The sequence below is a fragment of the Somniosus microcephalus genome, chromosome 9 (assembly GCF_052327205.1).
Source record: "Somniosus microcephalus isolate GS21.2 chromosome 9, FLI_Smic_1.0, whole genome shotgun sequence".
Classification (NCBI taxonomy): Eukaryota; Metazoa; Chordata; class Chondrichthyes; order Squaliformes; family Somniosidae; genus Somniosus; species Somniosus microcephalus.
In genome coordinates, this window is record NC_140995.1 from 65,597,752 (window position 1) to 65,620,637 (window position 22,886).

The 22,886-nt window shown below is 48.1% G+C and overlaps 1 protein-coding gene across 1 annotated transcript in view; it reads left to right on the forward strand.

Annotated features, from left to right (window-relative positions):
* arid4b (AT-rich interaction domain 4B) overlaps positions 1-22,886 on the forward strand; it is a 203,098-nt gene that overhangs the window by 60,808 nt on the left and 119,404 nt on the right. The window contains exons 6-10 of the mRNA XM_085996722.1: positions 12,570-12,649; positions 12,739-12,830; positions 20,603-20,656; positions 21,702-21,843; positions 22,261-22,340. Coding sequence (XP_085852848.1) covers positions 12,570-12,649; positions 12,739-12,830; positions 20,603-20,656; positions 21,702-21,843; positions 22,261-22,340 — 448 coding nt within the window. The remainder of the gene's footprint in view (positions 1-12,569; positions 12,650-12,738; positions 12,831-20,602; positions 20,657-21,701; positions 21,844-22,260; positions 22,341-22,886) is intronic.

A 22,886-nucleotide genomic window follows, 5' to 3' on the forward strand; every position in this document is an offset into this window, starting at 1 on the left:
GGCCGCCCGTGGCCGCCACGTGTGACCAAACTGTTCCGCAGACCAGCTCATCGTCTACCCAACCCGTTCCTCTCCGGGAATATCGGAGTCGTTCGAACAGGCTCGTCCGACCTCCTCTGCGATTGACTTTTGAGGTTAAAGACACTTCTGGGGGGGGCGCATGTGGCAAAGCTACCAAGGGACTCCTATATAACTGCCTTTAACAGAGTGCTACAGAACCTAGGTTTGTTTACTGTATGTAAATAGCCAGTTTTGGGTAAGTCCCAGAACCGGCGCGATGACGTCACCACGTTGGTCACGTGACGTCCCGAACGGCGGGAAACGTGATGACGTCAGACTGGGAGTTTCCCAGTTCAGAGCTCGTGAAGCCAGCATTAAGAAAAGACCTGTTGATTGTTTCTCCTGCATGCCATTGTTTGTTCTCTAGTTTACATTAAATTTTGTTTTATTATCGGACTGACTCGACCTCAGTACTTCAGTTAGGGATCTGTCGATTCCTACAATAGGATCTTTTATGCCCACCTGAGAGAGCAGACGGGGCCTCGGTTTAACGTTTCAGCCGAAAGACAGCACTTCTGACAGTGAAGCACTTCCTCAGTATTGCACTGGAGTGTCAGCCGATAATTTTGTGCTTCAACCCACAACCTCCGACTGGGGCGAGATACTACCCGCTGAGCCACAGCTGACACTGGAACGCACTACCTGAGGGTGGTGGAAGCAGATTCCATCGGAAATTTCAAAAGGCAGTTGGACATGTACTTGAGAATTAATTTGCAGGGTTATGGGGAAAAAGCTGGGGTGTGGGACTAATTGGACAGCTCTTTCAAAGGGCTGGCACAGGCATGACTGGCCGAATGGCCTCCTGCTGTGCTGTAAAATGCTATGAATCTATATGGAATTGAGTAATTAGTGTCTGATTATTACAGTTTTCAATGTTTTTCTTCCCCTCTCAGTGCTGTGTGTATTTGTGCAGTTATTTTGGCTGTCCGCTGCAGTAAGTTGTGGTTGTTTGAATTCTATTTGTGCGTTGGTAAGGTTTAAGCTGAAATGCAATGCATCTTCTGCGGAAAAGCCATCAATCCACGGCAAAAAAATGTTTTTTTTTTATTCTGTTTAATTGTGGTTTGATATTCTTTCTCGTTTTTATACAATAAATTTTAATGGAAATCTGCAGAAAGCTTGCAGCCATGGGATAAATGGAGCTGTAAAAGAAAGACTTGTATTTCTATAGCACCTTTCACAACCTCAGGGCATCCTAAAATGCTTCCCAGCCAATAAAGTACTTTTGAAATGTAGTCGCTGTTATAATGTAAGAAAAGTGGTAGCCGATGTGAGCACAGCAAACTCCCACGAACAGCATTTTATTTTTGTGATGTTGGTTGAAGGATAAATATTGGCCCAGGCATCAGTGAGAACTCCCCTGCTCCTCTTCGAATGGGGTCTTTTATGTCCACCTAAGATGGAAGACAAGGTCTAATCTTCGCTCTTAAAATCAAAGGGAGCGTTTCATTCCATTTGAGACAGTACTCAAAGGGCACTGTTACATTACTGTGATGCTAAGACCATAACCCTGTGCAGTTAACAAGGAGGCAGGCATGACAACTTCTCAACAATTTTTAGCAAACTGTAGTTCCAGCATATTAATTTAAAGTCATTGCAATTCCTTAACATGTCCTGATAATCATCAGAAATGTGTTGCTGATCAAGATAGAAACAGTTTGTCTAGTTTGTAATATTGTGAGCCAATGAATGAAATTACAACTTGTAAGGAAACTAATGCAGGTACTGCTATTGAATAGCTTTGTGACAGTTCATGATGGCGTTGCCATTTGCAGGTTTAGTATATAACAACAAATGCTCCAGGAAATGTCACATTAAAGCCCAAGTGCTTTAATGTTCTGCAGGATTCACTCCAGTGCAGTACTGAAGGAGTGCTGCACTGTCGGAGGTGCCGTTTTTTGGATGAGATGTTAAACCGAGGACCCATTTGCTCTCTCAGTTGGATGTAAAAGATCCCATGGCACTACTTGAAGAGCAGGGGTGTTCTCCCTGGAGCCCTGGCCAATATTTATCCCTAAATCAAAATCACTAAAAACAGATGATCTGGCCATTATGATATTGCTGTTTGTGGGAGCTTCCTGTGCGCAAGTTGGCTGCTGCATTTCCTACATTACAACAGTGACTACACTTCAAAAGTACTTCATTGGCTACAAAGCGCTTTGGGAAGTCCAGTGGTTATGGAAGGCACGATATAAATGCAAGCCTTTCTTTTAAGATCCTTCTTGTATGAACTGTTCGACTTCCAGTTCCTTCTACTACTGTCCCCACCGTTGATCACTCTCTAATTGCCAGGAGTTGACCAAAGTGTTAGGGGTTTCCATACTTAAGGTGCACACTGCATTAACTCACTGACATTTTGCTAAAGTCCTAGTGACCATGCTATTTTAAATATTGTGCTCTTTCAAAACCCACTGAAATATTTCAGAAGTTCACCATTAATCAAGAGAATCTTTTTGTACTTCCAGTGGCAGTTCTTTATGTTCATGGTCATATATCACTCATCATCATAGCTTGGCACTCCAAAACTGAAGGCTGCATTTGCGAATCCCATTGCCTCTAGTGAGGGTGAGCGAGCGTTAAAAGGTTGTAAATAGCGTGCACCAGGGTGTGCGAGGTCAAAAGAGGGTGTCCAAGTGTCTAAGAATATGTGAGTGTGAACGGCATTAAAGGAGGGCGTGCGGGCGGCACGGTGGCATAGTGGTTAGCACTGTTGCCTCACAGCGCCAGGGACCCGGGTTCGACTCCGGCCTCGGGTGACTGTCTGTGTGGAGTTTGCACATTCTCCCCGTGTTTGCGTGGGTTTCCTCCGGGTGCTCCGGTTTCCTCCCACAGTCCAAAGATGTGCAGGTTAGGTTGATTGGCTATGATAAATTGACCCTTAGTGTTAGGGGGATTAAATACGTGGGGTTACGGGTATAGGGTGGGATATGTGTTGGTGCAGGGGTTACGGGGATCGGGTGGGATATGTGTCGGTGCAGGCTCGATGGGCCGAAATGGCCTCTCTCTGCACTGTGGGGTTTCTGTGATTCTGTGAAAACTGAAGGAGCTGTAAGGAGTGTATAGGGTCTAAGGAGGATCAGTGAGGTTTAACAGGGTGTAAACAGGGGAGCCAAGGATGTTCGAGGAGAGCCGAAGATGTACGAGGGTATCCCAGGATGTGCAGTGTGTACGAGGGTATCCCAGGATGTGCAGGGTGTACGAGGGTATCCCAGGATGTGCAGGGTGTACGGGGGTATCCCAGGATGTGCAGGGTGTACGAGGGTATCCCAGGATGTGCAGGGTGTACGAGGGTATCCCAGGATGTGCAGGGTGTACGAGGGTATCCCAGGATGTGCAGGGTGTACGAGGGTATCCCAGGATGTGCAGGGTGTACGAGGGTATCCCAGGATGTGCAGGGTGTACGAGGGTATCCCAGGATGTGCAGGGTGTACGGGGGTATCCCAGGATGTGCAGGGTGTACGGGGGTATCCCAGGATGTGCAGGGTGTACGGGGGTATCCCAGGATGTGCAGGGTGTACGAGGGTATCCCAGGATGTGCAGGGTGTACGAGGGTATCCCAGGATGTGCAGGGTGTACGGGGGTATCCCAGGATGTGCAGGGTGTACGGGGGTATCCCAGGATGTGCAGGGTGTACGAGGGTATCCCAGGATGTGCAGGGTGTACGGGGGTATCCCAGGATGTGCAGGGTGTACGGGGGTATCCCAGGATGTGCAGGGTGTACGGGGGTATCCCAGGATGTGCAGGGTGTACGGGGGTATCCCAGGATGTGCAGGGTGTACGGGGGTATCCCAGGATGTGCAGGGTGTACGAGGGTATCCCAGGATGTGCAGGGTGTACGGGGGTATCCCAGGATGTGCAGGGTGTACGGGGGTATCCCAGGATGTGCAGGGTGTACGAGGGTATCCCAGGATGTGCAGGGTGTACGAGGGTATCCCAGGATGTGCAGGGTGTACGAGGGTATCCCAGGATGTGCAGGGTGTACGGGGGTATCCCAGGATGTGCAGGGTGTACGAGGGTATCCCAGGATGTGCAGGGTGTACGGGGGTATCCCAGGATGTGCAGGGTGTACGAGGGTATCCCAGGATGTGCAGGGTGTACGGGGGTATCCCAGGATGTGCAGGGTGTACGGGGGTATCCCAGGATGTGCAGTGTGTACGGGGGTATCCCAGGATGTGCAGGGTGTACGAGGGTATCCCAGGATGTGCAGGGTGTACGGGGGTATCCCAGGATGTGCAGGGTGTACGAGGGTATCCCAGGATGTGCAGGGTGTACGGGGGTATCCCAGGATGTGCAGGGTGTACGAGGGTATCCCAGGATGTGCAGGGTGTACGGGGGTATCCCAGGATGTGCAGGGTGTACGAGGGTATCCCAGGATGTGCAGGGTGTACGGGGGTATCCCAGGATGTGCAGGGTGTACGAGGGTATCCCAGGATGTGCAGGGTGTACGAGGGTATCCCAGGATGTGCAGGGTGTACGGGGGTATCCCAGGATGTGCAGGGTGTACGGGGGTATCCCAGGATGTGCAGGGTGTACGGGGGTATCCCAGGATGTGCAGGGTGTACGAGGGTATCCCAGGATGTGCAGGGTGTACGAGGGTATCCCAGGATGTGCAGGGTGTACGGGGGTATCCCAGGATGTGCAGGGTGTACGGGGGTATCCCAGGATGTGCAGGGTGTACGAGGGTATCCCAGGATGTGCAGGGTGTACGAGGGTATCCCAGGATGTGCAGGGTGTACGGGGGTATCCCAGGATGTGCAGGGTGTACGGGGGTATCCCAGGATGTGCAGGGTGTACGGGGGTATCCCAGGATGTGCAGGGTGTACGGGGGTATCCCAGGATGTGCAGGGTGTACGAGGGTATCCCAGGATGTGCAGGGTGTACGGGGGTATCCCAGGATGTGCAGGGTGTACGAGGGTATCCCAGGATGTGCAGGGTGTACGAGGGTATCCCAGGATGTGCAGGGTGTACGGGGGTATCCCAGGATGTGCAGGGTGTACGGGGGTATCCCAGGATGTGCAGGGTGTACGAGGGTATCCCAGGATGTGCAGGGTGTACGGGGGTATCCCAGGATGTGCAGGGTGTACGGGGGTATCCCAGGATGTGCAGGGTGTACGAGGGTATCCCAGGATGTGCAGGGTGTACGAGGGTATCCCAGGGTGTGCAGGGTGTACGGGGGTATCCCAGGATGTGCAGGGTGTACGGGGGTATCCCAGGATGTGCAGGGTGTACGAGGGTATCCCAGGATGTGCAGGGTGTACGGGGGTATCCCAGGATGTGCAGGGTGTACGAGGGTATCCCAGGATGTGCAGGGTGTACGGGGGTATCCCAGGATGTGGAGGGTGTACGAGGGTATCCCAGGATGTGCAGGGTGTACGAGGGTATCCCAGGATGTGCAGGGTGTACGGGGGTATCCCAGGATGTGCAGGGTGTACGAGGGTATCCCAGGATGTGCAGGGTGTACGGGGGTATCCCAGGATGTGCAGGGTGTACGGGGGTATCCCAGGATGTGCAGGGTGTACGAGGGTATCCCAGGATGTGCAGGGTGTACGAGGGTATCCCAGGATGTGCAGGGTGTACGGGGGTATCCCAGGATGTGCAGGGTGTACGGGGGTATCCCAGGATGTGCAGGGTGTACGGGGGTATCCCAGGATGTGCAGGGTGTACGGGGGTATCCCAGGATGTGCAGGGTGTACGGGGGTATCCCAGGATGTGCAGGGTGTACGAGGGTATCCCAGGATGTGCAGGGTGTACGGGGGTATCCCAGGATGTGCAGGGTGTACGAGGGTATCCCAGGATGTGCAGGGTGTACGAGGGTATCCCAGGATGTGCAGGGTGTACGGGGGTATCCCAGGATGTGCAGGGTGTACGGGGGTATCCCAGGATGTGCAGGGTGTACGGGGGTATCCCAGGATGTGCAGGGTGTACGGGGGTATCCCAGGATGTGCAGGGTGTACGGGGGTATCCCAGGATGTGCAGGGTGTACGAGGGTATCCCAGGATGTGCAGGGTGTACGAGGGTATCCCAGGATGTGCAGGGTGTACGAGGGTATCCCAGGATGTGCAGGGTGTACGGGGGTATCCCAGGATGTGCAGGGTGTACGAGGGTATCCCAGGATGTGCAGGGTGTACGGGGGTATCCCAGGATGTGCAGGGTGTACGGGGGTATCCCAGGATGTGCAGGGTGTACGAGGGTATCCCAGGATGTGCAGGGTGTACGGGGGTATCCCAGGATGTGCAGGGTGTACGGGGGTATCCCAGGATGTGCAGGGTGTACGAGGGTATCCCAGGATGTGCAGGGTGTACGGGGGTATCCCAGGATGTGCAGGGTGTACGGGGGTATCCCAGGATGTGCAGGGTGTACGGGGGTATCCCAGGATGTGCAGGGTGTACGGGGGTATCCCAGGATGTGCAGGGTGTACGGGGGTATCCCAGGATGTGCAGGGTGTACGGGGGTATCCCAGGATGTGCAGGGTGTACGAGGGTATCCCAGGATGTGCAGGGTGTACGGGGGTATCCCAGGATGTGCAGGGTGTACGGGGGTATCCCAGGATGTGCAGGGTGTACGAGGGTATCCCAGGATGTGCAGGGTGTACGGGGGTATCCCAGGATGTGCAGGGTGTACGAGGGTATCCCAGGATGTGCAGGGTGTACGGGGGTATCCCAGGATGTGCAGGGTGTACGGGGGTATCCCAGGATGTGCAGGGTGTACGAGGGTATCCCAGGATGTGCAGGGTGTACGAGGGTATCCCAGGATGTGCAGGGTGTACGGGGGTATCCCAGGATGTGCAGGGTGTACGGGGTATCCCAGGATGTGCAGGGTGTACGAGGGTATCCCAGGATGTGCAGGGTGTACGAGGGTATCCCAGGATGTGCAGGGTGTACGAGGGTATCCCAGGATGTGCAGGGTGTACGGGGGTATCCCAGGATGTGCAGGGTGTACGAGGGTATCCCAGGATGTGCAGGGTGTACGAGGGTATCCCAGGATGTGCAGGGTGTACGGGGGTATCCCAGGATGTGCAGGGTGTACGGGGGTATCCCAGGATGTGCAGGGTGTACGAGGGTATCCCAGGATGTGCAGGGTGTACGGGGGTATCCCAGGATGTGCAGGGTGTACGAGGGTATCCCAGGATGTGCAGGGTGTACGGGGGTATCCCAGGATGTGCAGGGTGTACGGGGGTATCCCAGGATGTGCAGGGTGTACGGGGGTATCCCAGGATGTGCAGGGTGTACGGGGGTATCCCAGGATGTGCAGGGTGTACGGGGGTATCCCAGGATGTGCAGGGTGTACGGGGGTATCCCAGGATGTGCAGGGTGTACGGGGGTATCCCAGGATGTGCAGGGTGTACGAGGGTATCCCAGGATGTGCAGGGTGTACGAGGGTATCCCAGGATGTGCAGGGTGTACGGGGGTATCCCAGGATGTGCAGGGTGTACGAGGGTATCCCAGGATGTGCAGGGTGTACGAGGGTATCCCAGGATGTGCAGGGTGTACGGGGGTATCCCAGGATGTGCAGGGTGTACGAGGGTATCCCAGGATGTGCAGGGTGTACGGGGGTATCCCAGGATGTGCAGGGTGTACGAGGGTATCCCAGGATGTGCAGGGTGTACGAGGGTATCCCAGGATGTGCAGGGTGTACGGGGGTATCCCAGGATGTGCAGGGTGTACGAGGGTATCCCAGGATGTGTACGGGGGTATCCCAGGATGTGCAGGGTGTACGAGGGTATCCCAGGATGTGTACGGGGGTATCCCAGGATGTGCAGGGTGTACGAGGGTATCCCAGGATGTGCAGGGTGTACGGGGGTATCCCAGGATGTGCAGGGTGTACGAGGGTATCCCAGGATGTGCAGGGTGTACGAGGGTATCCCAGGATGTGCAGGGTGTACGGGGGTATCCCAGGATGTGCAGGGTGTACGGGGGTATCCCAGGATGTGCAGGGTGTACGAGGGTATCCCAGGATGTGCAGGGTGTACGGGGGTATCCCAGGATGTGCAGGGTGTACGGGGGTATCCCAGGATGTGCAGGGTGTACGGGGGTATCCCAGGATGTGCAGGGTGTACGGGGGTATCCCAGGATGTGCAGGGTGTACGAGGGTATCCCAGGATGTGCAGGGTGTACGGGGGTATCCCAGGATGTGCAGGGTGTACGGGGGTATCCCAGGATGTGCAGGGTGTACGAGGGTATCCCAGGATGTGCAGGGTGTACGGGGGTATCCCAGGATGTGCAGGGTGTACGGGGGTATCCCAGGATGTGCAGGGTGTACGGGGGTATCCCAGGATGTGCAGGGTGTACGGGGGTATCCCAGGATGTGCAGGGTGTACGGGGGTATCCCAGGATGTGCAGGGTGTACGGGGGTATCCCAGGATGTGCAGGGTGTACGGGGGTATCCCAGGATGTGCAGGGTGTACGAGGGTATCCCAGGATGTGCAGGGTGTACGAGGGTATCCCAGGATGTGCAGGGTGTACGGGGGTATCCCAGGATGTGCAGGGTGTACGAGGGTATCCCAGGATGTGCAGGGTGTACGAGGGTATCCCAGGATGTGCAGGGTGTACGAGGGTATCCCAGGATGTGCAGGGTGTACGGGGGTATCCCAGGATGTGCAGGGTGTACGGGGGTATCCCAGGATGTGCAGGGTGTACGAGGGTATCCCAGGATGTGCAGGGTGTACGAGGGTATCCCAGGATGTGCAGGGTGTACGAGGGTATCCCAGGATGTGCAGGGTGTACGGGGGTATCCCAGGATGTGCAGGGTGTACGGGGGTATCCCAGGATGTGCAGGGTGTACGAGGGTATCCCAGGATGTGCAGGGTGTACGGGGGTATCCCAGGATGTGCAGGGTGTACGAGGGTATCCCAGGATGTGCAGGGTGTACGGGGGTATCCCAGGATGTGCAGGGTGTACGGGGGTATCCCAGGATGTGCAGGGTGTACGAGGGTATCCCAGGATGTGCAGGGTGTACGAGGGTATCCCAGGATGTGCAGGGTGTACGGGGGTATCCCAGGATGTGCAGGGTGTACAGGGGTATCCCAGGATGTGCAGGGTGTACGAGGGTATCCCAGGATGTGCAGGGTGTACGGGGGTATCCCAGGATGTGCAGGGTGTACGGGGGTATCCCAGGATGTGCAGGGTGTACGAGGGTATCCCAGGATGTGCAGGGTGTACGAGGGTATCCCAGGATGTGCAGGGTGTACGGGGGTATCCCAGGATGTGCAGGGTGTACGGGGGTATCCCAGGATGTGCAGGGTGTACGAGGGTATCCCAGGATGTGCAGGGTGTACGAGGGTATCCCAGGATGTGCAGGATTTGTTCTTCGAGCTGCCTCTGGAGAATAAAGAGGATCTTTCAGTCAACTCCTAGCACCTTCCAGGAATGCATATGACTAGGTTTTTTTTCACCTGGGTGTGAGGGAGGTGACCACTTTGTTTGGTTTTAGAGGGGCTCAGCATTATAAGTTGCATGCTGTACATCATGCTACTTGAACCTTGGAAACCCATGCAGGTAGTCAGTGGGCAGCAGTGACAACTGTGTTGTTGATCAGTTGGGTTCATAAATTAACAAAAATAAATGGGGTAGTTACTTTCAGTTACCATTGGCTCCAGAATTGCTTGTAGTTATTTTTGTCCCCAATAATCTCTCTCACCATTTTGAATGAGTGTGGGCTGTGGAAACTAAGCTGTCTATTCCAACCCATCTGCAACCTGATCCAGTTTCCCCAGATACACATGATACAAAGAAGGACTAGGTTAGCTTGCAGTAATTACTAATCCCCTCGGCACTGAAGAACGGAAAAAAGTTATATGGGGCATAAAAAGTGCAAACCCAGCAGTGGGGCTCATTTCTAGAGGAATATAATTGAAAAGCGGAGAAGTTATGTTAACCTTGTACCGAACCTTGTTGAGACCACACTGAGTATTGTGCACAGTTCTGGTCTCCATATTACAAAAAGGATATTGAGGCACTGGAGAAGGTACAAAAAATATTTACAAGGATGTTACCAGAATTGAGAGGTTATAATTATTGGGAAAGACTGAACAGGCTTGGGGCTGGAGAAGACTGAGAGGTGACCTAATAGAGAGGTCTTTAAAATTATGGAGGTTTGATAGGGTGGACCTAGAGAAGGTGTTTCCACTTGCGAGGGAGTTCAACACTAGGGGTCATACTCATAAATATAATGTAGTCACTAATAAATCCAATAAGGAATTCCGGAAAAAGTGGTTAGAATGTGGAACTCGCTACCACAGGGAGTGGTTGAGGCGAATAGCATAGATACATTTAAGGGGAATCTAGATAAATACATGAGGGAGAAAGGAATAGAAGGATATGTTGATGAGAGAGATCAAGTAGGATGCGAGGAAGCTCGTGTGGAGCATAAACTCTGACATGGACCATTTGGGCCGAATGGCCTGTTTCTGTGCTGTAATTTGTATGTAATTCTTGGCGTGTGACTCAAATACCTCAAAAGTGCTTAATAGAATCAATTACTTTTGAAATGCAGTAATTATTATGTTGGAAAGTGCAGCATCCACTTTACACATAGGAAGATCCCACAAATACCAACATTGTGAATGACGGGTTATGGTCATTTTCATGGTACTGGCTGAGGGAGGAATGTTGGCCTGCACCCTGGAAGAAAACTCTGCTCTTCAAATAGTGCCATGGAATCTTGGAACGCCCACCTGAAAAGGGTAGACATGGCACTGGCACTAATGCTTTATCTGAAGTATGGTGCCTCTGATGGGGCAGCATTCAGTACTGCACTGGAGTGTCAGCCTTGGCTATTATTTAAGAAAGGTGAGAAAGAGAAACTGGGAAATTATAGACATGTTAGTCTAACATCTGTCGTGGGGAAGTTATTGGAATCTATAATGAACTGAGCACTTGGAGAAATTTGAGCTGATTAGAGAGAGCCAACATGGCTTTGTAAAGGGTAGGTCATATCAGATTAACCGAATTGAATTTTTTGAGGAAGTAACTGAAGTAGTAGACAGGGGACTGTATATGGATGTAGTTAATATGGACTTCCAGAAGGCATTCAATAGGCATGTTGGCTAAAATTAAAGGTCATGGCATTGAAGGCAAATTACTGACCTGGTTAGGAAATTGGTTAGGCGGTAGAAGACAGAGTACAGATAATGGGTATGTAATCGAATTGCAAGGAAGTGACTAGTGGTATCCCACAATGATCTGTGCTGGGGTCTCAACTATTCACTATATTTATTAATGACTTAGATAACACATAAGAGAGCCATTTATCCAAGTTTTCCGATGACACAAAAATAGGTGACATAGTAAATCGTGTAGATGGGAGCATAACATTACAATGAGACATTGATACATTAAGTGAGTGGAGAAAAACTGTAGCAGATGGATTTCAACGCAGGCCATCCAACGTGAGGTCATCCATTTTGGACGAAAAAGGCTAGATCCGAGTATTATTTAAATGGTGAAAAGCTAGGGCGAGTGGCGGTCCAAAGAGATTTAGGGGTCCATATACACAGGTCGCTAAAATGTAGTAGTCAGCAATGTTTCCTATAAGCTGTGCAGCTCTCTGCCAGTCCCGTGCAGCCCAGGACCGGCTTTTGCAATGTTAAGTTTTGCGCACCCAAAACAAATTAGGGGGAACATTAGTAGTCAGCTATAAAATATAATAAAAAAGGCTAATGGAATGTTAGCCATTATATCGAGGGGCTAGATTATAATGGGGAGGAAGTTTTGCTACTGCTATACAAAGCCTTGGTTTGACCACATCTGGAGTACTGTGTAAAGTTTTGGGCACTGCACCTTAGAAAGGATATATTGTCCTTGGAAGGAGTGCATTGCAGATTCACCAGCATGTTACCAGGGCTACAAGGATTAAATTATGAGGAGTGATTATATTCCCTGGAATATAGGAGGTTATGGGATGATTTGATTGAGGTTTTACTATTTTGAAAGGAATTGACAGGATAGATAGAGAATTTTTTTCCACTGTTGAGGGAGTCTAGGACAAGGGGACATAACTTTAAAATGAAAGCCGAGTCATTCAGGAGAAAAGTTGGGAAGTGCTTCTTCACACAAAGGGTGGTGGAAGTATGGAACTCTCTCCCACAAAAAGCACGAGATGCTAGCTCAATTAAGAATTTTAAATTTGAGATCGATAGATTTTTACTAGATAAGGGTATTGAGGGATATGGAGCCACGGCGGGTAAATGGAGTTAGGATACAGATCAGTCATGATCTCATTTGAATGGATAAACTGACTCGACGGGCTGAATGACCTGTTGGTATGTTCCTATGTGCTCAAGTCCCGGGATGGGGACTGGCTGGGTTCGAGGTGAACTTCAACAATTGCAGCAATGAACCTGACGTCCCATAGAATGACGATCAATGTTTGTGGGGTTTTTTTCCAAAACTATTGGGGCTGGTGGAGTTTTTCTGTTTCTTAAGAATGCCTTTCTGCTCACAATGACATGAGGGTAAAAATGTATCCTGTTACAGTAATTTGCCTGGCCAATGTTGTGTATCTGTTTACAGTTTTTGATGATGGTGATGAGAGAACATTGAGACGGACTTCACTCTGCCTGAAAGGAGAGAGACACTTTGCAGAGAGTGAGGTTAGTGGAGAAATGAAGCATCATCAGTTGCTTATTTTGTGCTGTGTTTTCTATCGATCCGCTAACCTGTGTTTTGCTTGATGTTTTAGACGCTTGACCAGTTGCCTCTTACTAACCCAGAACACTTTGGCACCCCCGTCATCGGAAAGAAGTCTAACCGGGGAAGGAGGTCCAATCCAATGTGAGTAATAACTTCTAGTGCACGGCTATGGAACGTGAAGCTGAATAATAAGATATCCCAGACTTTTTATGAGCAAATTTTTATGTGTAGATTGTAATTCTCTACATCCCTGTATAAATGCTTTACGCCTGACCTAGATTCATTTTCAAAATCTTTTTGCTGGAGTTCAAAAATAATTTTTCCACGCCTCGGTTTCCCAAAGTGTACTGTGAAAAACAACACTTCCTGTTACCAAAATACTTGTCACACTGTCTCTCCATCCCAGAGTACTGCTTTTTGTAAATGGCTGCCCATTTAGCAAATCCTCAGGGCAAGTACTAGACCTACCTTGTAAAAATGTCACTGCAGTTATTACATTTTCCTAAACATTTTAAAAATTATATAACTATGCACACTTCCTCCAACTTTATAAGTTATAAATTCCTGCATTCACACTAGTAATGTGACAGGCATGTGCAATTATAGCAAACTGCCCATGTAATCCTGTCAGTGGAGACACTGCAGTGCCACCACAGGTGGGAGGGTGTAATTGCAGAGCGACAAGTCCAAGGTAATGTCCATTATAAATACGAAGGTAGGAAATTATATAATGGAAATCTAAATATGAGGTCAGAATATATGGCTTGAAATTAGAGGCTGAATATTGTCTATGGGCCTTGATCCAATTATCCTCTCCCCTTCAAGCCTGCTTTACCGCAAGACGACACTTGGTTTTGACTCTCCATATGCAACACCTTGGGTGGTTGATTGTTATTTACATAAAAGGAGACTTCAGATTTAAAATTTAGCCTAGCTACATGCTAGGACAGTACAGAAATGAATGGAAACACGTCAACACATCTGAGACCAATTGAACGCAAAAACTTAACTACAGCAGCATCAGGTTTAGCATAAGTCTCCATCCCAGCCTGAAGTTTCATTATATTTTTGTGTTGATTCCATTGAGTTCTGCCAGTGCTAGGAATAGCATGTGCTTCCGTTTTGCAACTGGAGTCAGCTCCTGCCGCTCAAAGATCAGGTACAAAATGACCAGATGCTAAGCAAAGTTTCCTCTTGTTTGTCCCAACTGTAGGCCTTAACCCAATGTCTCAAATTGAAAATTCTCATCCTTGAGTTCAAATCCCTCCATGGCCTTCCTCCTCCCTATCTCTGTAACCTCCTCCAGCCCTACAACCCTCCGAGGATTCTGCATTCCTCCAACTCTGGCCTCTTGAGCATCTACGATTTCCATCGCTCCACCATTGGAGGCCGTTCCTTCAGCTATCTGGGCCCACAGCTCTCTACCTCTCTTTCCTCTTTTAAGATGCCCCTTAAAATCTCCCTCTTTGACCGAGCTTTTAGTCATTTGTCCTAATATCTCCTTATGTGGTTAGTTCAACTGCTGGAACTTGATTTCCATCACTGGATTCCCCGCGAACAGGACTCTGGTTGACTACATGGTTTGACTCGGTGGCTGTGGCGTTGCTCTGCTTTTCAGTCACTTCAAGTCTTATGCTGCGGAATTCTTTTATCAAATTGGCTTCCGATCTCCTGGACTTCTTTGGACATCTACACTACGTTTCTGCTTTGAACTACACTGGATTACACTACGTTTATGCACTGGTCTACACTGGATTACACTGTAAGACTTACCTGCTATGTCTCTATCTCTGCTGCTAAAATATTTTTACCTGTAAACTGTGGCTGTGTCTCTGCTGAACTGGTTCTACTGGTTTTTCAGTTCTGCTGGCTTGTAGGTAGCAGCTGCTGTTTTCTCTTGCTGTCGCTGGCTTGTTTTACTTTTTCTACGGTGACCTCCAACTTGCCTCAATTTAGCCATCATCTTTCTGCACTGCTATTGACTCTCATTCTGACGGCAACAACCTCCATTCTTGACCTCTCTACCTTTCAAATAGCTTCTGGACTTCACTCACCTGCTATGGACAGCGGCTCGTCAATGCTCCGTACCGGCCCCATCCTGCTTACGTCGGCTTTGTCCTTCCATAGGACCTCTGACTTTGAGCCTGGTCTCCCTACTATTGTCTCCAACCTATTCCCTGCTACCAGGAAACATGTATTCCATTAATTATTATATTTAAACAGGCCTATGTAACCTGAGCTTTTCCCGTGACCATTCGCGTGTGCACTTTGGCTGCCGCTCCGGACCCGAGCCATTCAATACTCTTCAATTTTTTTCCTCCACTTTTCCTTTTCTCTCTATCCCTCCCTGACCGCACTCTCCTGTCGTCATGCCTCCTTTCATCTCCCCTCTCTCAAATACACTTTCCTCCCAAATCCCTACCCCAATCCTTCATTACTCTTCGACCTTCCTACTCTCCTGCCGCTGTCCCAGGCTTGACTCCCTCTTGGATAAGCCCACAGCTTCCCTCTGTGCCTCTTTTGGCATCCTACGAAGGGCCCATCGAGGCACTCGTCGCTGCCGCCTTACGAGCAGCAACCTCAACTGTCCCATCCTACTCTCTCTCGCCGACCTTCCTGCCCAGCACGCCCACTGGGGGCAAATCTTGCCAATCTCCTCCCCATCCAACTCACCCCCCCCCCCCAGCGCTGACCCTGTGGATGCTGGCAGTGCGGCAGCCATCACCGACCCTCTCTGCATTTCCCTCCAGAATGTCCGTTCACTTGCGATCCATGAGCTTATCGTGGATGATTGCATCGACCTCTCCGCCTCATTACCTCTCTTTCCTCCTTTTAAGACGCTCCTTAAAACCTACCTCTTTGACCAAGCTTTTGGTCACCTACCCTAATTTCTCCTTATGTGGTTCGTGTCAAATTTTTTGTCTTTTAATACTCCTGTGAAGCGCCTTGGGACGTTTTACTATGTTAAAGGCGCTATATAAATACAAATTGTTAACCCAATCTGGATGGATGCTTCCTCAGAGTCACACCCACAAAGAACTGGGTTGACACTTTTTCTAAATTGTTTCAGGTGGGAATCTTCCAGTCGTGAGAAAGTTAAGATTTTTAACTGCATTCGCCTGGGCTGCAGGCAGACACCACTGCGCTGCACCCCCAGCCTACCTTGTGTTCTTTTCTATCTGTCGAGTTATGTAAAGTGCTAGAAGTACCAGAATTCGCTTGCTGCACATTCTCATCCCGAAACAAGATAAAGTGCCAGCTGTCAATCTATCGAGTCCCTGATCCATTTTCAGTGTATTGTCTTTCAACGCAGGAGAGCAACAGAACTACCCCGAAAGACTGTCCACCGGGAGATCCAACAGTAGTGACAGCTGTCAAACACACAATCTCCATCAATTTTCATCCTTGAGAACTTTTTTTCTCACATTTAAACAGTAATGATTTGAATAATGTCTCTAACTACTCATTACTGTTTACTCCTCTCACTACTGTTTACTCCTCTCACAAGACCTTGTAGTCAGTAGTCTCTTTCACGCCCATTTATTGAATTTCTTGAAAGCTATCATAAGTAACTTGTTTGTGGAATTGAAGTGCGCCCCAGGCAGTGTTCTCTCTCCACTACTGGGGAGGATCACTGCAAATTTGAAGAAATTCAGTAGTTTGTGACCGATCCTTTTTTTCTTGTTGCAGTTTGTCTCCATATTATACTCTGCGTTGATCACGTAGAGCAAGAAGGCAGCACCACCCATGTCACTGTATTGGCAGGCAAGGGCTTGCGACAGTGGCTAGTGAAGATTTTATTGCTGACGGTTTTTTTTGTTGGCCTGCTCCCCCTGGAAGGAAATGCCTTTGCCTCTGCTCCCTGTGTAACCCAGTCGGCTCGGTAACGGAGTATAGTGAGTGATCCAACCTGCAGTATTGAAGAACATGTCTGTTTCTTAGCTGTTCCAACACAATAAGCAAATGATACTGCAGTCCCCACCACTCTCACCGCCCCCTGCTTATCACTGGCAGCCTCCTATATCAGGCAAATGGCTCTAACCATTTGCCATCACTGTAAACGTCAATTGCAAAGGTGCCACTTAAACCGCATTGAACGGGCCAGCTATTTCAGGCAGTTAAAGTGTCATTAAATCCTAAACCCCGCCCCCTGCTCCCCTGTGGTCTCTCCGACTCTTTCCACTGCTTCTTGCTGAGCTGGACACCTTGGCTCCATTTTATACTTTGGAAAGAGATTACATAGGCCAATGTTTTGCTTCTCAATGGAAAAAATTGGAGTTAAATACAATTCATCTTATAAATAATAAAGAATTGAGGTGAGGCATTCCAGCTCCATTTTAAGATGAGAGAACACACACCCGTCCCTTTTAACTCCCCCAACCCCTACAAATGCCTGACAGTTCCAGGGCTTTAATCTTAGCAAAGTTGAGCAATTTAAGGCAGAACCTTAAAATTGGAGATAGGCCGTTTCAGGGTGATGTCATGAAGCTCTCCATCACACAAAGGATAGTGGAAATTTGGAACTTTCTTTCCCACAGAAGGCTGTTGAGACTGGGGGTCAATTGAAAACTTCAGCACTGAGATTGATCGATTTTTGTTGGGTAAGGGTATTAAAGGTTACGGAACCAAGGTGGGTGGATAGAGTTAAGATACAGATCAGCTATGATCTAATTGAATGATGGATCAGACTGGAGGGGCTGAATTGCCTTCTGCTGTTCCAATGTTCATTATTTGTCAAGTGTAGGCTGCTGAAGCACCCTCTTTATGTGCTGAACAGAAATATCCCAAGTTCTTTCATGTATCCACTACTTCACACCATCATTTGTTACATTGGCCACTGCGTATAGCGGGCAAATTGTGTTGACACCAACTCATTAGGTATAAGCTACGGGGACTGTATCTCCCAATAAATGTTGAGCTCAGGTTATCCTGTTTATGCATGCACTCTGTACCACGAAAGAAACTGAATCGTTGCATAACATAGGCAATTGCTCGACTTCACTGCCAGTGTCATAGAGTCATAACGGAACAGAAGGAGGCCATTCGGCCCATCGAGTCTGTGCCGGCTCTCTAGAGCAATCCAGTCAGTCCCATTCCCCCGCTCTATCCCCGTAGCCCTGCAAGTTTATTTCCCTCAAGGGCCTAACCAGTCTCCCCTTGAAAACATTGTGTCTCCGCTTCCACCACTTCCGTCGGCAGCGAGTTCCAGGTCCTCACCACTCGCTGCGTAAAAAAGTTTTTTTCTCACGTTTCCCCCCCCCCCCCCATATCTCTTGCCCAAAACCTCCAACCTGTCCTTGTAGCTAAGATCCCCCATCCCCGGAACCATTCTGGTAAATCTCCTCTGCACCCTCTCAAGGGCCTTCACATCCTTCCTAAAGTGTGGTGATCAGAACTGGACGCAATACTCCAGTTGTGGCCTAACCAGCGCTTTATAAAGGTTCAACATAACTTCTCTACTTTTGTACTCAATACCTCCTATTTATGAAGCTCAAGATCCCATATGCTTTGCTAACCACTCTCTCAATATGTCCTGCCACCTTCAGGGACCTATACACATTATCTCCCAGGTCACTCTGTCCCTGCACACTCTTTAAAACTTTGTAATTAAGTGTATATTGCCTCTCCCGGTTCCTTCCTTCTGCCAAAATGCATCACCTCACACTTCTCTGTATTAAATTCCATCAGCCAGTTGTCTGCCCATTCTGCTAGCCTTTCTATGTCCTGTTGCAGTCGATTGGTATCATCATCACTGTTTGCCACACCCCCAAGTTTGGTGTCATCGGCAAATTTAGAAATTCTACTCTGTATTCCAATATCCAGGTCATTTATATATATCAAAAAAAGCAATGGCCCCAGCACTGACCCTTGGGGAACACCACTGTCTACCATCCTCCAGTCTGAAAAACAGCCATTTACCACAACTCGCTGTTTTCTATCCTTAAGCCAATTCCTTATCCAAGCTGCCACTGACCCACCTATTCCATGAGCCTCAATTTTGTTAACCAGCCTTCTATGTGGTACTTTGTCAAATGCCTTCCTAAAATCCATGTAGACAACATCCATTGCATTCCCTTCATCAATCCTCTGTTACTTCGGAACTCATGAGCACAGGTTGGTGATGGGTCTAACACTTTAAGATAACATAAGAAATAGGAGCAGGAGTAGGCCATACGAGCCTGCGCCGCCATTCAGTAAGATCATGGCTGATCTTCGACCTCAACTCCACTTTCCTCCCGATTACCATATCACTTGATTCTCTTAGACTTTCTCGATTCTCCGCACCCACCTCCCAGTCCGTTGCAGGGTCTCAAAGGTGGCTCTCATGGCTACTGTGGAGCTAGTTGTCCTTTAGATGTAGTGAAGTATCTTCTGTGTGGTTTAACAACAATACTTTGTATTTATATAGCGCTTTTAATGTAGTAAAACATCCCAAGATAGGAGTATTCTAAGACACAAAATTTGATACCGAGCCACATAAGGAGAAATTAGGGCAGGTGACCAAAAGTTTGGTCAAAGAGGTAGGTTTTAAGGAGCGTCTTAATCAAGGAAAGAGGTGTAGAGAAGCGGGGAGGTTTAGGCAGGGCATTCCAGAGCTTAGGGCCGAGGCAACAGAAGGCAGAGCCACCAATGGTTGAGCGATTTTATAATCAGGGTTGCTCGAGGGCAGAATTGGAGGAGAGCAGATATCTCTGGGGGTTGTGGGACTGGAGGAGATTACAGAGATAGGGAGGGGCGAGGCCATGGAGGGATTTGAAAATGAGGATGAGAATTTTTAAATTGAGGCGCTGCTTAACCGTGTGGTTTAAGAGCCTATGAAGCAGGACCCTGGGATTCCTGCAAGAAACAGAAACCTTTTTTTGAGTATGTGGAGAGCTGCTGTTTTCTATTAACTGTGCAATCTAGTGTTTGCATTTGATGTTTACAGCAGGTGACCCATTAAAATTGCAAGTTAAAAGGTCAGTTTTATGGATAACCCAAAAGCAGAAAAAACTGCAGATGGTGGAAAGTGAAACGAAAAGTTTTGGAAACGCACAGCAGGTCAGCCAGCATCTGTGGAGAGAACGGGCAAGTTGTCATTTCAGATGTGGAGCCTTCTGGGCCGCTGGCGTCTGCTCTACTTGACCCGTTTTTTGTGCTTCCATTTCTACCTGTTTTATCCCCCACCTCCTTTACTAGTCACACCCTCTCTGGTCTCATTAATGTCTTTCATTTCTGTGATTTCCCTCCTTATGCCTCCTATTGTCCTGTGCTAATATCACTTCTGCTTTTTAAACCATCTGCTTTGTATCTGTGTGTATTTTTCCCCTCCCCCTTTCCTTGGGCTCTGCTGTTCATTTCGAATATTCTCCAGTTCTGAAGAAGGGTCCACAATTGAAATGCTGACTTGTCTGTTCGCTGCACAATTGCTGAGTGTTTGCAGCATTTTCTGTTTTTCTTTCAGCTTTTCAGATGGTAAGCACAGCTGGAGAAGGGTGCAAACCCTATAGAAGATTGTAGGATTTTTGATATCTCCACCTTTTTACATTTAGATTTGCCTGCTTACTAACTGTTTTTGCAGTTCGCAGTAAAATACATGTTCTTGATCTTTGATCATAATTCTAATTCTTCCATTATTAAAAGCAATCATTTTCAACATAATCTTCCAACCTGCTAGGTTTTGAAGAAATTAAAGATCAAACTATTGAGCACTTGATTATGAAAGCATTCTCTATGTCACCCAATTTAATTTGGTAAATACATACAAATCGGCGCTGTTCAATTCAAAATGCAGGGCTTTGGGACAATGTGCAGTAAGATTCCCAAGCAATGTCCCAAAGTCACTGACTCAGTCGCGGGAATGATCTCTATCATTTGGGAATGATTTATGTCTAATCCAATTCTGAAAGATCGATCTTTGCCATTAAATGCAGATATAAAGCTGAAAGTAGCAGCTCAAAGTGTGACCGTCCTGTTCAATTAAAAAGGTAAACAGAAATTTAATTTTGAGACTAGTGCAATGTTCTCTTGCACAAAGGGTTACTCTTGGTAAAGATGTACCTGTGTTGTATTTCTGTTCCATGGGTGTGGTTTCTAGAGCTGTCGTGAAACGCTCATTCGATGCAAAATGTTTGTCTGTGGACTGCTTTTTTCAAATCACTGAGTTAATCAAATTCCTAAAGTGAATTGCAGCACGGTCAAAGCATTGTGGTTATGTTATGCTTTTAAAAAAAATCACTAGCATGTTTGCAGGCTTATTTTAGCAGGGAAGCTGCTCAATTTCACAACAAAAATTACTATGGAATATACATCGAATATATAAAACTGCACATACAAGCACAAATGGTGCATCATTTGCACTTTTAAAACCAGAGCTGGTATATTTGAGCTGAAATCAATGAATCAGTGAGGCACTTCATTTCTGAAATCTGAGGAGTGCAAATCCTCTTTACAAATTCTCAGCTGTTCTTTGACTGCTCCCACTGCACGTTAAAAGAAAGCTGTCAATACAAGTCACGTTCTCAAAACATCTCCGGCCACTTTAAGACGGCCCAGCTGGGCAAGACTCATTGATGGGGCGTCTACTTCAGCACAAAGGCTGTCCCCACGATCACATGGAGTTTTTACCTGACCAACTGCACTTCCCCACCCAAAGATGCCTTTGCAGACCCACCCCGCCCCCTCCCGTGCATGCCCTTTTCTGCATGAGTTCGGCTCGGCTGTCTTTCTCCCACTGCACTGCCTGTTAAGTACTTCAATGTTCCTCGCTTTAAACAAAGCACTTGCCACAACAGAAAGTGTGGTGACTTTTTGACTGTTCGGTTTTTGTGCACGTTGTTTAGCTAGTGTCATAATGTACTTGTTACTTCCACCATTTGTCCTATGTTCACGTAGATCGTACTGTATCTTTTTTGTAATACCTGGAAGTGCACTGAGATTTGTATCTTTTTTTCTCCTGACCTGAGACTCTTGGATGTTGTAAGTGTGAACGGGATAACTTCAGCCATTGTCTGAAATCTCATTTCATTGTAGCCCCGATGAAGAGGAGTCGTCTTCATCCAGTGATGATGATGATGATGAAGACAGGCGATTAAGCGATGAATTAATTGGTAAAATTGTCTGTGTAGAGTGTACTAATGGAGACAAAAGGAAGACCTCACGGTACCCAGCTCTGGTAAGTATTTTTGAACTTAAATTTATTGCAGAAACGAGTTTAAATATCGAGACTTGTACTGAGGCACGTTGTGAGAGACAGCAAAGCTTGCACTAACACTCCTGTGTTACTGCCACATGGTGTAGAAATCTGTCGAGCCACTAACCTGCATCGCTCATGGGCTCCCGAGTCTAGATAATTTAACCAAGTAGCTTGAAACTTCTGACTAAAATTCACTGTTAATACAGTTGAAAATAAATCAAATAGGACATAGTGAATCATTTGAAATCAACCAAATATTTACACCCTAGTTCAGTTTATCGCCAAGACAGCGGTCTAAAAACATTCCCTTTTGAGATGGGTTCTTGCCTTTTGTTCGATGTTCTATCAGTTTCCTTTTTTCTTCTAAATGCAGCTTGTTTTGTTTTGCTTCTAAAGGTCATTTCTCCAGACTGCAGCGATGAAGTCACGGTGAAAAAGGACAGCGTGTTGGTTCGCTCATTCAGGGATGGCAAATTGTGAGTCCTCACACAAATTATGCTGCAGAAAACGGAAACTGACGGGAAAGCTCTTGCAGCATGGGGTTAATCCTGAAATACAGCCCTACTGATAACACGGCACGATTTCCATCATGCAGCATGTCCTCTAAGCATTATGCTGATGGAAGCCTCACTACCAACAACCTGCTGTATCTCAACAGGGCTGTGCATTCCTCTTGTTATAATTGTATGTGCGCGTGTGTGTATGAATGAGACAGAAGCCTATCAAGATTCAGCACTCCAATAGTCCATAAGTATGTGTGATTTGTACAATTGATACTGATAGTGGGGTATCTTGCCCAGAGAGATGAAATTCAGAAAGCTATTCATCATTCTTGAACCTGGAGCTGCTGTGTGTGTGCAGCATGAACTTCAATTATGAAATAAAAACAAAGTGCTGGCAATACCCAGCAGGGTTATCAGAATTTGAGAAGACAGCTTCAAGTTTTAGGTAGAGACATTTCAGTTGAAAAGATTGTTTTTCGTTTCTGACATAATTTGATGCATCGTGCAGCTGGAGCACAA